This window comes from Ahaetulla prasina, chromosome 3 (genome assembly GCF_028640845.1).
Source record: "Ahaetulla prasina isolate Xishuangbanna chromosome 3, ASM2864084v1, whole genome shotgun sequence".
NCBI classification, from domain to species: Eukaryota; Metazoa; Chordata; class Lepidosauria; order Squamata; family Colubridae; genus Ahaetulla; species Ahaetulla prasina.
Genome location: NC_080541.1, coordinates 190306124 through 190323185, shown reverse-complemented (window position 1 = coordinate 190323185; position 17062 = coordinate 190306124). Strand labels below are relative to the sequence as shown.

The window sequence follows — 17062 nt, the reverse complement described above, 5'->3', positions numbered from 1 at the left end:
TCAATTCTTTGGTTTTTGCTATTCTCTAATATTGTATTAGACATTGGGGTGCACAAATACCTAGAGATAGGATTTTTAAAATTAAATGTCTTTTCAAAGTAAGTGATAAACTATTTTAACTTTTGAATTTTTTTTCCAGTAATTCATCAATGTAAGATTATTGTAAAAAAATATTGAAATGTCACCAATAGAACACATGTGACAATATGTTACATAGTTTATATTCGGAGACTACTGTTCATAAAAAACTGAAAAAATATTTAGCTGTATATATTAATATTTGAATAGCTGAAATTTCTGTTTTTTAAGTATGCAGAAACTTTGTGCTTTCTGTGATTGTTCAGATTTAGGACTCAATGTAGCCAAAACATACTTGCGTTTCTATTTTATGTGTCTGTGTATTCAAGAGGCAGATGGCTTTATATTGGTATACCTGGTCTAATGTGTCTGAAACTGATGTCGTATCAGTATTTTGAGGCTCTGGGAGTGGAGTGAGAGAACTGTAACAACAGAAACTGAATAGATTATAGCATTTCATTCATTGTTTATATAATTATACATTTGGCATTCTGCAGCAATTGATTTTTTTTTTCTTTTGGTGTTACATGGGACTGCTGACATGATTGCTATTGTTTAGTTCTTTTTTGCTTTTGAAATTATTTATGTTAGGAAGAAAAACTTAGGAGTTATGTTCTCAGAACTTTTATCTGTTTCTATGACTTTTAAAAAGTAAAAACGTAAGTGGATTCTACTGTTCTGTATTGTTTTAAAGTACTACATTTACTACAGTACATATACTACAGATTAGGTATCTGCCTGTTTAAATACATATTTATCTTGCTAAATATGGTTGCTGTATGGTTATTTTAATAATACTATAAATATGTTTTGATGAAAAAGACTTGGCTATACGTAAGGATTCGTATTCAGCCAAATTCATTCAGCTTTGGTAACATTTGTGTTTTTGGTTTGGTTTAAATGCCAAAAGAATCGCAACAATATGAAAACCAATACAGAACTAATAAAGAATATTATCAACAAATACATTGGTATATAAATCAGTCCAGATTCCATATGCATTGTACACTGAATTTATCATTTAATGACTATTCTTTTTCCCCCCAATCTGTTTATAGATGGCTCAGTGCGTGACCAAGGTGGAACTGTCCCTATCCTGTGATAACCTGATTGATAAAGATGTTGGCTCAAAATCTGATCCTCTGTGTGTCTTGCTTCAAAATGTTGGTGGCGATCAGTGGACAGAAGTAAGGAATTTTTGATGGTATTAAATTTACCAGATGTAGGGAAAGCTTGTTGATAGAGATTGGTTTTAAGTATGATTAGTTATTTATTTATTTAATTGTTTGTGAACGAGTACAAGGAAACATGTATTAGTATAGACATAGACATGGACTCATGAAAAAAATGGCACCAAAAATGGATATAAATAGGCAAAACAGCCATAAACACATAAAATGATTACATATAAATGGGGACAGTAGGACAGGGATGGTAGGCATGCTGATGCGCTTATGCACGCCCCCTTAGGGACCTCTTAAGAAATGTGTAAGGTCCATGGTAGAGAGTTTAAGGTAAAAGGTAATTTAAAAGATTAAATTAACTTCAGTGGAAATAATTCTAAGGAATTATATTTGGCAAATTTGGTGGTAAATGCACCATAAACATAATTAAATTGTCCCAAAATGAGTTTTATTAGTACATTCAGTTTTTAGTTATTTAACATATCCTTTTCTATTTTAAAATGTATTTATTGTTAAATAATTTTGCTCCTTGTTATTGAATAATTTGAGATGGAAAAAGAAATAGACTGCAATGAGAAAGGAATTCTTACTCAATTTTTTGGATTCCTTGCAGTTTATGTAAGGTTTTTATCTGTCTTCAGATAATTTATTTTTAATTTTTATTTATTTATTTATTTTATTAAATTTTTATACCGCCCTTCTCCCGAAGGACTCAGGACGGTGTACAGCCAGAGATAAAACACAAAATATATACAATTAAAACATTTAAAACCTAGCAAATTACAAAAAGGCTGATAATTAAAATTTAGTTTTAAAATTTTAGAAATATTAATAAAACCCCGAATTAAAATTTAACACTATTATGCCAGTCCCGCTTGAATAAATAGGTGTGTTTTTAACTCACGACAGAAGGTCCGAAGATCAGGCACTTGACGTAAGCCAGGGGGAAGTTCGTTCCAGAGCGTCGATGCCCCCACAGAGAAGGCCCTACTCCTGGGGGCCGCCAGCCGGCACTGTTTGGCGGACGGCACCCTGAGAAGACCTTCTCTGTGAGAGCGTATGGGTCGGTGGGAGGCATAAGGTAACAGCAGGCGGTCTCGTAAGTACCCGGGTCCTAAGCCATGGAGCGCTTTGAAGGTGGTAACCAAAATCTTGAAGCGCACCCGAAAAACCACAGGAAGCCAGTGCAGGCTACGGAGTAGTGGTGTTACGTGGGAGCCACGAGCGGCTCCTGTTACCACTCGCGCAGCCGCATTCTGGACTAACTGTAGCCTCCGGGTGCACCTCAAAGGCAGCCCCATGTAGAGAGCATTGCAGTAATCCAACCTAGATGTAACCAGAGCATGAGTGACCGTGCATAAGGCATCCCGGTCAAGGAAGGGACGCAACTGGCGGACCAAGCGAACTTGGTAAAAGGCCCTCCTGGAGACGGCCGCCAGATGTTCATCAAAGGACAGCCGTCCATCCAGGAGGACGCCCAAGTTGCAAACCACCTCCTTTGGGGCCACTAACTCGCCCCCAACAGTCAGCCGCGGATGCAGCTGACTGTACCGGGGTGCCGGCATCCACAGCCACTCCGTCTTGGAGGGATTGAACTTGAGTCTGTTTCTCCCCATCCAGACCCGTACAGCTTCCAGGCACCGGGACAGCACTTCGACCGCTTCGTTGGGGTGGTCCCAATAAGAAAATAATAACATTTTCTTTGTAATATTTAAAGTATTATTATTGCATTTTATTTATTCCTTCTAATTATTTGAAGCAATATTTGGCTATATTTGGTTTCAAGAACATTATTTTTAGCAATTACATAGACAAACCTTCTCCAGGATGATCTGACCCCAGCCAGGCTCTTTAGATCTTCCTAAACCTAACTGTAGTTTTAATAGAATCCATTCACTTTGCTGCTGGTTGTATAATTTTTTGTTTTTCTTTTACCTTTCTCAGCATTCTTGGAAAAATACTGGACACAATATCTCAAAGACTATATTTTTTCTTTTTCTTTTTCTTTCTTTTTCTTTTTCTTTTTCATTCATATGAATATGTGGTTTATTTAATATATTGTTTGAAATAGAATGGGGCAGCATGGTGGCTCAGCAGTTAAAATGCTGGGCTTGTCAGCTGGAAAGCCAGCAGCCCAGGTTTGAGACCCAAGCATCATGTGATGGTGTGAGCTCCCATCCTCACCCCAGCTCCTGCCAACCTAGCAGTTTGAAAGCATGCAAATTTGAGTAGATAAATAGGTACCACTTCAGTGGGAAGGCAACAGCGTTCTGTGTTTAGACAACGCTAGCTCAGTGGCTTTGAAACAGAGATGAGCAACATCCCCTATAGTCAGCTTTGACTAGCAGAGTAAAATCCGCAGAGAGTCCTTTACCTTGAAATAAAATAGGAAAACTCAACATTTTGTTCAATCACAAGTTGTCCTATTCAAAATATTTCTGTTCCATAGCATAATTTTTAATAATGAACCAATATAATTACATATAATTCTGTTAATTTGATTTCAGTTAAAATGAAAATAGATTAAAAGTTTGGAGGTGAGTAGTATAGAAAAATCCAAAATATTCATTGTTACTAGTGAGGTATGCTTTCTAATAATGTATAAAAAAAGAGCATCATGTTTTCCTGAACATTTTTGCTTAGAAAAAAACCCCAGACATTCTTTCTTGGATATCAACTTGCATCACACTACTGGATCCCCCCAAGTGAAATGAAGCCCAAGGGAATGTTATATTAGGGCATGTCAAATTTTTCAACTTTCAATTTCCAAATGTCAGGAGTGCTCAAACGTGACATGCCTTGGGGATTGTAAAAATATTTTGGTTACTTTAATATAATTTAAATGTTTGTTTCATTTGCTATATATGAATTTATTTTGTTCACACTGCATTGTGTGTTAAGCGGCCCTTTTTCTTTTTTGTTGTCATAGTTGGATCGAACTGAAAAAATAAAGAATTGTCAGAATCCTCAATTTTCAAAAAAGCTGCTAATTGATTATTATTTTGAGAAAGTTCAGAAGCTGAAGTTTGGTATATATGATATTGATAATAAGTCATATGACTTAAGTGATGATGATTACCTTGGAGGAGCTGAATGTACTCTGGGTCAGGTACGGCAAACAACTATGATCACTGCTATATAAAATGTTAAATAAAAGTTTAAATTTATTTATTTATTTATTGTTGGTAGTGAATAAATAAAAGGAAATACTAATATACAGAAGCTTTAAGTTAAGAAAAGAGATAGCGAATTACTGTTCTTTCTTCTGTTTTGTTATTCTTGTTGAGAGGAAGCAGTGCTTTTTAATAAAATAACTATGCAGCGTAATATTTTGTTCTGCAAGATTAATGAAGTCCAGATTTTTACACTATAAATAATTATAAGACACATTTTCATATATATTTTTTCTTGTATAATTTGAATAATGTATACAATTTCTATTTTAGATTGTATCAAGTAAAATACTTGTTCAGCCTTTAATGTTGAAGAAAGGAAAGCCTGCAGGAAAAGGCATTATTACGGTAAAAGGAAAAACTTAGTTATAATTTGTTGTGAATATATGAATTAAGTTACACATCTGTTTCTTCTACAGTTTAATGTATCTCAAGCATTTTTTCCTTCAGTTAAGCTAATATGTATCCATTGTTTGGTTTGTAATTTTTGTTATCAAACTAATTTTTAAATAAATGTTCTACAATAATAGGGTGTCTTCCAAGATTACTAAAACAACATTTCCTTCAACCTGCAGATTTGTGCAGAAGAGATTAAAGATACCAGAGTTGTTTCTATTGATGTTGAAGCTCGGAATTTAGACAAAAAGGTAAAAAGGGGTGTAAAAAAAACCCTCAGTTGTTCAGTCATGTTCTAATTTGGAAATTACTTTAATCCCAAAGCTCCAGCCTTTACCTGAGACTACACCTCTATCCAGGAATGAACCTTCAGAACTTACTGAGTCAGAATCACTGATCTTAGAACTGACTCACCAGTGGTGAAAGTTGGAAACAAGCCCCTACTTTTCCATTTTCTGCTTTTTTTCAGAGAAGGCAATCAATAAGTCTCATTCTTTGAACATGGATATGAGGCAACAGGCCTAGACCTGATGTTTGAGGTTGTGTGTATGCAGTTCTTCTACCACATATTATGCCAATGCTATTAGTGTTTTAATAAAGGAGGCCTCCTTCCATGCTGCTAGCTTACACATATCAATATCTTATGCTAGATAGCAGAAAAGTATCCTTCCCTTTCTCTGTTACAGGACATTGTCAGCAGCATGGACAAAAGGCACTCCCAGGAGTCCTGGGCTACTTTCAGCTCAGTTTTCCTTCCCTAAATAACTAGGACAAAGTGGACACTGGATTCAGAGGGCACACATATTCCATTTCTGGTATCATAGTGCCTCTGGCATGAGGTAGCTTCCTTCTGTAGACTTCCAGTTAACCAACCGCAACTAAGCCAAATACTTTTTGCAAGGACTTCTTGTATGATGAAACAGCAACTTAATATGTGACAGTACTCTTGAATCCACAGTTAACATCAATTACGCTTCCGGGGAAAAAAAAGTTTCTGTCTTTTGAGGACTAGTGGCATGTAACTCTGCCAAGATTCCTTTCACTGCACCTGCACAAAGAAAAATCAACACTAGATGCTTCAATATCTATGGAATGTCCAGGATGAACAGTGCTAAATATTACAGCAATAATGGAAAAGGTCTCATAATTTAGAATTATATGGCTTTTTCACTAGGAAAACCTATCTGTCTGGTATTCTCCCCCCATCATTATCCTGGATTGTAGCTAAAGAAGGATTCAACTCAGTCTCATTTAGGGGGCTTCCCTCACTTTCCATCTCTTTCTTTTTTATACTTTGCAATATATTTAGGAGGCAAAACACATACAGTGGTACTTAATCGGTGTTTATCTTTATATAGTTTTCTTTATCTAGTTTTAGGACTTGTGTGGAGAACACTTTATGTTTTAGGTCATATTTGTACCGAAATATTGAACATTGCAACTTTAAAGTATCACTTTATCTTCAGTATCTATGGCCACATTTTTGCATTCAGTTTTATGAGACCACAATTTTAGAATTTCTTAAAAAGAATAGTGAAGACCTTCTGGATAATAAGCTAGATAAACAATGCCTTATTCCAATCAATTTTACTAGAGTAGTCTCAGTGCCTTCTGCATTCCTTAGGAGTATGTCAGTCTTTTTAATTATGCAAACAATTACATAGGCTCAGCTTTTACCTTTTTGAGGCATTATAGATTTAACCTTTGGGTCAGTAGTGCTGCCCTTAGTAACTTATGGTCCCATTCTTTGGAAGTTCCTCTTGAAGCCACAGTGGCATTCTTTGGAAGTAAGGGGAAATGTCTCTCTCTCTTACTCCTCTCAAAAATCTCAAATCTTGTTCTGTACAAGTGCAGATTATACATGTATGAATTCACAGATGGCCACTTGTATCTGGTAGATAACTAACCAGTTTTTATACACAACTGCAATTTATATGTCCCCTATATAAATATAGATTGAAATAATTAAGATGTGGAAGAAGACAGAGATGAAGGAAGAAATGATTGGACATTAAGCCTACTAAAACATAACATAGGCTAATTTTCTTAGTGTTTCCGTGAAAAGAATTAACTCCTAAAGATAATAAAAAGCCATCATAATTGTGTTTCAATTATTACAGTCAGCTAATATTTTAAGTGGGATCAACCAAAATAGAACAAAGTAATATGAAAATATTTAACATTTCCTCTTTCAAACAAGAAATCAAGCAAAAGGCTACCTGACTTATGACCACAATTAAACCCAAAATTTCTGCTGCTAAGTGAGACAGTTGTTAGGTGAGTTTTGCCCCATTTTTATGGCTTTTCTTGCCAAAGTTGTTAAGTGAATCACTGGCATTGTTAAGTTAGTAACATGGCTATTAAGTGAGTCTGGATTCCCATTGACTTTGCTTGTCAGGAGGTTATAAAAGGTGATTATGTGACCTTGGGATACTGCAACTATCATAAATATGAATCAGTTGCCAAGCATCTGAAATTTGATTTCATGACCATAGAGATGCCACAGTGGTTGAAAGTGTGAAAACAGTCATATGTTATTTTTTCCAGTGTTGTTGTAACTTTGAATGGTCACTAAATGAACTGTTGTGGATGAAATGTTTTATTTTTCTTACGTCTGTATAAAATTATTTTCCCAATACAGGATTTTTTAGGCAAATCAGACCCATTTTTGGAATTCTATAAACAGAGTGATAGTGGAAAATGGCAGCTTGTATACCGATCAGAGGTAAGATTTCCAGCAATTCCATCTTGGTTCATCAGGAGTTGTTATATATTAATGGGGAGTTAGAGGTTTTTGTATGAAGTTGGGTGGGGTCTCAAATTCAGCAAATGGGCTTGATTTGGACAGGTTTTTGTTTTCCTGTGATTTAGAATGGGTTTCTCTAATTTACCATGTCTTCCTTCAAAAGTTTCTGCAGAACTTCAGACTTGTTTTATTATTCTGAAGCTCCAGTCTCTTGCAAATGTGACAATAAAAAGGAGAAGGAAGAGTAAAAGTCCTTGGTGCATGCAGAAGTTACATAAAATGCCTTTTGGGGATCAGAGTGACCTCTACCACCTTTGTTTATCTCACTTGCATTTTTTGGTGCAAGATGAGGTTATGAGGACAGGGATTCTTGGCCACTGATTTGGACAATACGAGGGCCAGCAGGAGTGCTTGACGATGGGAAGGGCCAGGATAGGTTTCAGTCAAACTGTAAGTGCAAAGAAGCTTTAGAAATGATTTATAAGTATTCCAGGCAAGCAGTCTCTACAGTTTTAAAACAAAAAAAAAAAGTATAGTACTTACCAGTATAGACTCCAGGTAAGGTTTGGACTGCTTTGGGTAGGCTATTTCCAAAGCATTAGATCAACTCTTTAAGTTATTCAGCTTCAAAGCTGAACTTTTATTTGCAGAGGTCAGATAAAAAACACTTTGCAAACCGAGTTTCCTACCTCATAAAAAGATATTTCCATTGATTTGGGAAAGGCCTCTCATTGCTATCTCACTTCATTCTATACTGGCCATCAGGAACAGCTTTTCAGAGGCAAAGTAGATTTCTGCCTGTAATTTTTTGGACTCAATTTGTTTCTTGTTAGATAACAACAAACCAGTCAATTGGGATGTTATAGAACAGGGGTGTCAAACTCACGACAACACATCTTCACATGACGTATTGCAACTTTTCCCCCTTCGCTAAATGGGGGGTGGGGGTGGCCAGCACATGACACAGCTTCATGTTTGATACCCCTGTTACAGAAGAAGGCTTCACAGACTTCCTCTAGCAATCTTGTAGGTCTAACCAATTTCAACTTTCATCCATGATAGAACTGAAATATTAATTGAGGCACGTATTGAAAATGTATTTAAATATGACTTTGGAAATGAAATAAATTTATTGATTTGAGGAATGGTAACTTTATTTTATTCCTTCATTCATTCAATTTACCGTATTTTTCATACCATAAGACACTCTGGACCAAAAGATGCACCTAGCTTTTGGGGAGGAAAACAAGGGGGAAAAAATCTGCCTTTACCTTCCAGCAATTTGCCTCCTTGCAGCAAACATCAGTCAGACTGGTCAGCTTCAGCACAGCCTGATTTAGCACAGGCATTTGATTGGCGGTTGGATCTGCCTCCTGGAATACTGCCTATCAGCTGTTCAGGCTGGGGATCACCATCGCCGCCGCCGCCACCTATCACTGCCACATGCCCCATTTTTGGCCTCTGCGTATTCCATTTCTGGCCTCTGCGTACCCCATTTTCAGCCTCAGCGAGTCCCATTTTTGGCCGCCTATTGCCACCAAGCCAACCGCCAATCAGCTGCTTGTTCTAAATCAGGCTGTGCTGAAGCTGACCAGGCTGTTTGCTGTTTGCTTCAAGGAGGCAGATTGCTGGGAGGCAGAGGCCGAAGGGTGGGGGCTGGCGGGCTTTGTCAACATTCACTCTATAATACACACAGACATTTCCACCCCCTTTTTTTGGGTGGGGGGAGTGCATCTTATAGACCAAAAAATACGGTATATGCCACACATCTCGCATGGAGGATTACAACAAATAAAATTGTTACTTCACAAAAAAATGCAAGACTATAAGGTAACATTGTGACCATGACCAGGAAAAAAAAAAAACCTTTGGAGAGATATAAAAATATGAGAAACATGTGCTTTCATAATATACATTGATTATAACTATTTAAAAAAATATTTTTAGGTAATTAAGAACAATTTAAATCCTTGCTGGAAAAAGTTCAGCGTACCTTTGCAAACATTTTGTAGTGGCGACTTCAACAGACAAATCAAGGTGAGGACAATAATTATTTCAGACAAGTTATAAACTCATTTTATTCAACTCATTTTTTGTTCTGATATGATGCCTGATTTTTAGATCAGTTAGAATTAAAACTTATTTATATGATAATTTAATTGGCTTATTATTTATAAAGCAAACTGCTTCTCTCTCTATCTTCATCTGTTTATTTCTCTAAAATGTACTAGTACTCCATCCCCTCTGCTTTTGATTGCTTTAAAAGACCATTCAGTATAATTTGTAATATCTGTAATATTTGAACAGCAAAAGTCTAGGTGGTCCTCATTTAGTGACTGCAGTTGGTTCCTGTGACAGTCATTAAGCAAAGTGTTCGCTAAATGAAAATCACATGACTGTGACTGCACTTACAATTTTATTTCAGCTTTCCGTTGGTAATAACAGTATCAGAAGGATACGACCCTAAAAAGCTGGATGAGCGCCAACAATAGGGAAGGTTTCTGGATATCAGCTGAAGATGAAGTTGAGTGACAGAGAAGATTCTATATCCCTTCCCCCCCACCACACCACTTTTTTCTCCCCCACTTTATGAATGCTCACCTATCACTGGCATAATTAACAAAAAGTTAATTAGTGTTTGTATGTAGATTCATTGCAGAGGAAGGGATTACAAGAGAACAAGCAAGCACACAATGAAGAATACACATCAAAAGGAATTTGCTAGTTTCTGCTGTTTACCTATTCCTTTTATGGCTGTAAGAAGGAGCTGCTTAGGAAGCAAACAAAAGCTTTTCAATGTGAAACTGATTAGGGTCTTGTCAGTATCAGGCAGCAGTGGGAGGGATCTAATTAACTAATTAAGGTCAGAACTGAGCTTGAGGTTAGGACAGCTGTACTGTGAAAAGATAGCTTGTTAGATAACCTCTCTGTAAGAGGGAGTGGAACAAAAAACAAGTCAACCACAGAACAACACTAATACTTAGTGATTATAATGGTAAACATTTGATAGAGAGCTTCTGTGAAGTTGCAAATGTGGGCATTGGTCACAAAGTTACTTTTTCATCACAGTTGTACTCCAAACAGTTGCTATCCAAGGCAGTTACTAAATGAGGATAACCTCTATATTTAAAAATTATGCTATTTTTATTTAGCATTTACACTTAAGAAATGTATTTTTCTTGAAGACCAAGATTATGAAGACATAAAGTATGAGCTTGCATTTTGTAAAGTAAGTGTGACATATTGTTGATTGTGATAAAATATGAAAACATGACCTGAATGTACCAGAAATACCTATTTGGGGATTTTGGCATAAGATTTTAGTCTTAATTTATAAAACCAGTATGCTCCTGTCAAAACATTCTAGAACACAGTGATGCAAAACTCATAAATAATCACTTTTTAAAATTATATTTCAGAGTTGTGTATGAAACTGCCTAATATATTTATTTTGCTGATGTTCATTAGAAAAGTCACCTAATAGCCTAGTCATTAATTATCAGGTGTGAACAATCAGATCCATCAGATCCACACATGAAGAGTTCAACTAGCTATTTTATTGCTGAAGCCTATACACAGGAATCTTTTCAGACTGATGGTTTGTATTTGGGTTAGGATAAATAAGATTCAACAGCATGGGGCGAAGGCAGGGGAGGGGAGCTAGATTCATCCTCTTGTGCTTGCATAGAGATTCTAGACTAATTCATTATTTGACTCCTCCTCTTCCTGACCAGGCCTGTCTCTCTGACATTAATATAACATTTCAACATTTGATTTTAACTTAGATTTTAAATACCACCATTCAATTTTCACAACCTGGGGTTGAATGTAAAAAAGCTACAGGATAGTATCTGACATTTTATGTAGAATAAATTCTTTAAGACTACTACTAATAGATATTAATACAGCATTATGAATTATAATGGTGGTTTATAAGTAATACATCATAAGCATAAGTTGAAATAATTAAACTATGATTTCTTCCTCTGTTGGGAGAAAAGTTTCAAAAATATGAAAAAATTCAGAAGAGGTAGACATGAGAAGATTGGATGAAATAAGAAACTGATGGATTAGAAATACATAGCTATCATATGCTAAGATAAGCTTATGCTAAAAAAATACAGTGAATTCCTTCTTCCTCTTGAATGGGTGATGATCCTGGACTAAAATATTTTTTCTACAGTATTTCCTCCTTGCAACAGCATGTTCTTTGTTTATCCTCCTATAGAAAAAAAAATTAGAGGTATGCAGTTTCTCCTGTTTAGTTAAAGCTGCTTGAGAGATGACAACAGACAAGGAAAAGTAGTTGTCATTAAGAATATTCTGTTATTTATTTCAAATGTCAATACCATTTATTTTTAGATGGTTGCTTCATAAATGGAGAAGGGCCTTTTATTCTTAGTTTTATAATAACCATGAAAGCACAAAACTATTATATCTTACCACAATCCAAAGTAACCCTATCCTGGAATTGGTAGTAGTATTAGTAGATTGATTGAATAAATGCCATCAGATTGGTGTCAACTCTCAGTGGCCACCTAACTAGATTCTCCCCATATGATCTGTCTTTAATTATTAATATATTAGCTTACTTTAAAGGTTAACAAAGGGAATTTGCTCTTGGCTGTACGGTCAATTTGCAGATGTTAATAGCCCAACTCTATTATTCAGTAAATTTTGAAATATTAATAACTCAGCATCTGGAAAATTAATTATAAACAAAAAACGTAGTACCCGCATTATCTAGAGGGATATTGGAGTTAACATTTTTTGGGTGAATAAGATATAGTTGCATTTTTATGCTTTCCCAATCTTGCCATTGTAAGGGCCCATTTACACTAAATTTTATATCCCGAAATATTCATTGTTTGATTATTAATTAATTTATTAAAATATTATTTAGTTAGCACTTGAATTATTGTATATGTTCCATGCCTTAAAAACAGGAGAAACTTGCTGGTGAAGAATGATCTTTTCTTTGCTAGGAATCTCTTGAGTGTTCTGAGTTAGTCAACATTGACTGGAAGGAGTTAGTGGATCTCAAGCCTAAATAAAACCCACTTTCGGATACTCATTATTACATTTCCTGTGTATATACTTATTTTGGGGGTTGTTCATGGGTTGCAGTTCCACTAAGCGTAACATTTGCAGACCTACAGTTAGGAGCTGTATTTAAGAGTGGTTTACCTGTCAACTTTCTGAATTTTAGTATAGTTGTCATAGTGCGACTTGTATTATCATTTGTCAATTTTCAGCCATTCTCATGTGGGGCATATAGAAGTGATAAGCAAATTTTTGCTAGCTGAGACTTGCCACATGTGGCTTATGACTGCAAGTGTAGCTCAAGAATATGGGGAAGCTGTAGAGGAGCACTTGGTGAATGTTTAGAGATCACTGATAGTCCATAGGTCATATTTGAGAATCACTATTATTATTTTATAGGTCCTCCAGAGCTTTTGTCTTCCACTTTATTCAGAGAAAAATTTAATTATCCATAGGTTTGAAAACTAGCATCATTAGTAAACAGATGGTTAGTGTAAGGAGGATTGTATGTTTTGGACACTAGCTAAAGGCTAGTGAATAGATTAAATCAGAACAAATGATTATTGATGAGTTATATGATGTAAAAGGCAATTCTGATGCAAGTATTGCTGTAATTATTGAGGTACATCCTTTTTCTTGCCAGAAAAATACCTTTTACTTTTGAATTTTGCTTTGTAATTAAAGTAGTAGCAAAGAATACCTTCTACTTTTGTATCTAGTGAAAAGTCTCTGGTCTTTTCTATCAGTGTGACCGTCTTAAAGGATTTTGCTTTTAAATTTTGGTTCCTAGGCCTCTTTATTTCTGGTCTGTGATGTTTTCATCTACAATTTTAGTCCAAAATAAGTGTCATTAAAAGTTGATTGCAAGCAAATATATTTAGGATGAACACATTACACAATATTTACAGCATATTCATAAACACTACACATAAAACCTAGCCCTGCAGTTAGTGTATCACAGGTAAGCAAGAACAATAAGATGAAAGACGTATTTTCCTTAAAGATATCAGCATTATTCAAATATCTTTTTAAGTTCTGATACAAAAACAATACCTGTATGATTTCCAGATTTTTATATTTCATATTGAATATTTAATTTAACATGGACATTCAGGTCATATTTTCCTTGTTTTTCTTAGTATGAGCCTTGCAGTTTCTGCATGAATGGATGTTCTCATAAAACCTCATAAAATAGAGAAGAACAAATAGCACTTAAGGTTTCTGCATCTGTTTCCCAGTTGAATGCTTATTTTCTGTAATTGGATTATTTGATCCTTGGATCAGTGATGCATATTTTTAAAAATACGCTTTGTATCTGAGTTGCCTTCCCATTGCATAGTGAACACCTAACTATTATATTACATAGTGGTCCCTGAGGACTCATTTTGGGGGTTTCTTTTTTACTATTAGGTGGCAGTTAGTGATATGGATGACAACACCAGTTCAGACTTGATAGGGGAATTCATATGCAACGTCTCAAAGCTGTTGGAAGTGAGAGATCAAGTGGTGAGCAGCAGTCATTCTCCTTGTCTATTGCTCTCTGTTTCTTTCCTTTCAGGTGCACTGTTATGATTATGATAGTGATGGGTCACATGATTTAATAGGCAGTTTTGAAAGTACCCTGTCCCAGATACAGAAGGCAGGTGACAGTTCTCCGGTGAGCTTTTAATTTTACATTATTTGATTCGTTTAATCATTGTATTCTTTTGCCAAGAAGGATAATAAAACGTTATTTTCATTCTCCCAATATTTTTTGTGCAGATGTATGTTTGTGTGTGTATGTGTGTGTGTTTAAACAAGTTAAAAAAAACAAGTTATATATGTTTCACAGTTACATTTTTCCTTCTTTTGAACCTTCCATGAAGATAACATTCTGATTCTTATGAATCAAAACTGGTAGAGTTAGGAAAGCAGCTATATGGCTGAGTTGGTTGCAGCATTAATATAAGTAAATTTTCTCTAGTTGAATACAATTTTTCTGCTCCATGCTGATTAATCTTTTGCTGAATTGAAAGGTAGTGTAATAATCGAGTAATTTATAATAGAGATTTAATTTTCCAGTGAGTTCTTAATGGAGAGCTTCTCAACTTCTCAATGATTATTAGTTTTCTGCTATACCAGTTGGGAGTCCAATATTTAATTCTCTGTCTGTATTAGACTGCTCTCCCAGTGGATTCATAAATTGAGAGGATAACTGTAGAAATTCTCTATTGAAATTTGGTTTAAATGCACATGATTTGTTACAACTCAATGTTCTATATCTCAGAAAAATTCTGTCAGTTAAAAATCTAATTTTTTTTCTATTGAAATAAGAGTATTGTAAAACAAAACATTGTACTTCATACTGTACCTGTATTTGGGGCACAGGAATCTGCTGGTAGGCAGATAGTTTTATTATACATCCTGAATGACAAATGATAAAATTGGAAAAAAAATTGAATCCTTTATGTCACAGTGCAAAATACATATTTAAATTCATTTCTTTTTGATTCAAATGTCTGAGGAGTAATTATAGTATACAACAAATCCTAGTTGTTACAAGGTGCACCTTTAGGATATTCTGTATAAGTGGATCTGATTGTTTTTCATTCTTTAAGAAGTGTTCATTTCAGTGTTCTGAAGTGTGACTTCACTAGTGCTAGTTATTTCAGCTTCTTATGTCTTCAATTAAGTATTAGTTATGCAGGTTATTCTGCTAGCACTTGCACCGACAGGATCAATCTGGGGGAATTGAGCTGATGCTGAACTACAATTTCCAACAACCCATGGAAGCATGACCACTTGTATGCTGGCAGTTGTAACTTGGGACTTTATAAAGGAACTTAAGTTCCCCCATTCTTATGCTCATATAATGATTTTAACATTTGCATTTTTCCACTATCATAACGTTTGATACAAGTCAGAAATGAATAATATAGATAGAAGTTATTCCTGGTTATCTTTTTTTTTCTAAATTAATTTGGATTTACCAGAGTCACTATTCCCAATTAATCTTAAAGTGTTAATCTTGATTACATTAATCAATAAGCTGATTTTGTATGTATACCTTTCACATAGGTTGAATTTGAATGTATTCACCCTGAAAAAAAAAGAAAAAAGAAGAGTTACAAAAACTCTGGCATTATTAGATTGAAATCCTGTAAGGTATGAATAATTTCATTTCATCCAGTTGATGTTTCTGTCATTGTAAGGTAAAAATTGTAATACTGTAATGGTTTTGTTTTTCACAGATTGAAACAGAATATTCATTCCTGGATTATATCATGGGTGGTTGCCAAATTAACTTCACTGTGAGTATCAAATCCTGTATTTGATTTCTAGGTTAAATGTAAGCTCCAGCATTTATATTTTTCTAAATAGTAATTGCATGGTAACATTTTCTAAGATGCTTTTTTAAAAACAATAAAGATAGAAATGACTGATTTACTAAATGTGTTTTATACATTTAGTAAAATTAAATATACTTTTTTGTACAGCATTATTACTCTATAATTAACGACACCTATTAAATACAACAAAGAGTATGTTTGACCTGTATTCAACCTATCTGCCTTCATCTATGAAGTTAGTAACTTAATTTGCCTTTGACTTTTCAGAAGCTATTTTAGCAGCATTCTGGGTTTTCCTGAACCTAAAGTTATTGAGTAGAAATCTGTTTCTTATATTATCTAATATTTAATTTATCTTTCTTATTCTTCTATCAGGTGGGGATAGATTTTACTGGTTCCAATGGAGATCCAAAGTCACCAGATTCTCTTCACCATATTAGTCCAAATGGAATAAATGAGTATCTCACTGCTATCTGGTGTGTGGGTGGTGTGGTCCAGGATTATGACACGTATGTTAAACTTACCTTCTTTAGCTTATTTACTTACTAAGGCCTAGAAAGATTCCAAAAGGTCCATTGTTACAAACTATATTAACTTTTAACTGGTAGTTTGTTTCATGGAGCTAGAAGTTTGCTGCCAACATGTTTTGATACTAAGATTAATTCATTGTCTACTGTGCCTTTGACATTTTTATTGGTTCTTTTTGAGTGAAAGCTGTTAATCCACTGTCTCATAAAGTAGCATTGTGTGTTTAAAATGGTATTATAAAAGTTATGAGTGAACCACATTTAAAGAACTGCTATGACTTCTTGTATGATAAAGAATATTAGAATGCCATTTCTACTTCAGTTTAAAAGAAACTTGAATTTATAACCTAGCTTTCTGAACATTACCACTCTAGAAAAGATCATGCTAACTACATCTTTATGTATCTTCAGTTAGCTTTGGTCAAGTTAAAGTTAAATATGATTTATTTTGTTCAACCTGCAGTTAAAACAAAATAAAAATATTGATCTGAGTATTTTTGTTTCATTTGGTTCATTTTTCAGTGATAAGCTGTTTCCTGCCTTTGGATTTGGAGCTCAAGTTCCTCCAGATTGGCAGGTGGGTTTC

General features: G+C 34.8%; 1 protein-coding gene across 7 annotated transcripts in view; it reads left to right on the top strand.

Moving 5' to 3' along the window:
* The window catches only part of LOC131194271 (RNA-binding protein 12-like), a 55772-nt gene that overhangs the window by 29486 nt on the left and 9224 nt on the right, over positions 1-17062 (top strand). For all 7 annotated transcript variants that reach the window (XM_058175070.1, XM_058175064.1, XM_058175066.1 and 4 more), the window contains 11 exons: positions 1137-1265; positions 4192-4371; positions 4709-4783; positions 5011-5082; positions 7473-7556; positions 9525-9614; positions 14179-14277; positions 15678-15764; positions 15851-15910; positions 16325-16458; positions 16999-17053. In XM_058175070.1, the coding sequence (XP_058031053.1) occupies positions 1137-1265; positions 4192-4371; positions 4709-4783; positions 5011-5082; positions 7473-7556; positions 9525-9614; positions 14179-14277; positions 15678-15764; positions 15851-15910; positions 16325-16458; positions 16999-17053 (1065 nt within the window). The remainder of the gene's footprint in view (positions 1-1136; positions 1266-4191; positions 4372-4708; positions 4784-5010; positions 5083-7472; positions 7557-9524; positions 9615-14178; positions 14278-15677; positions 15765-15850; positions 15911-16324; positions 16459-16998; positions 17054-17062) is intronic.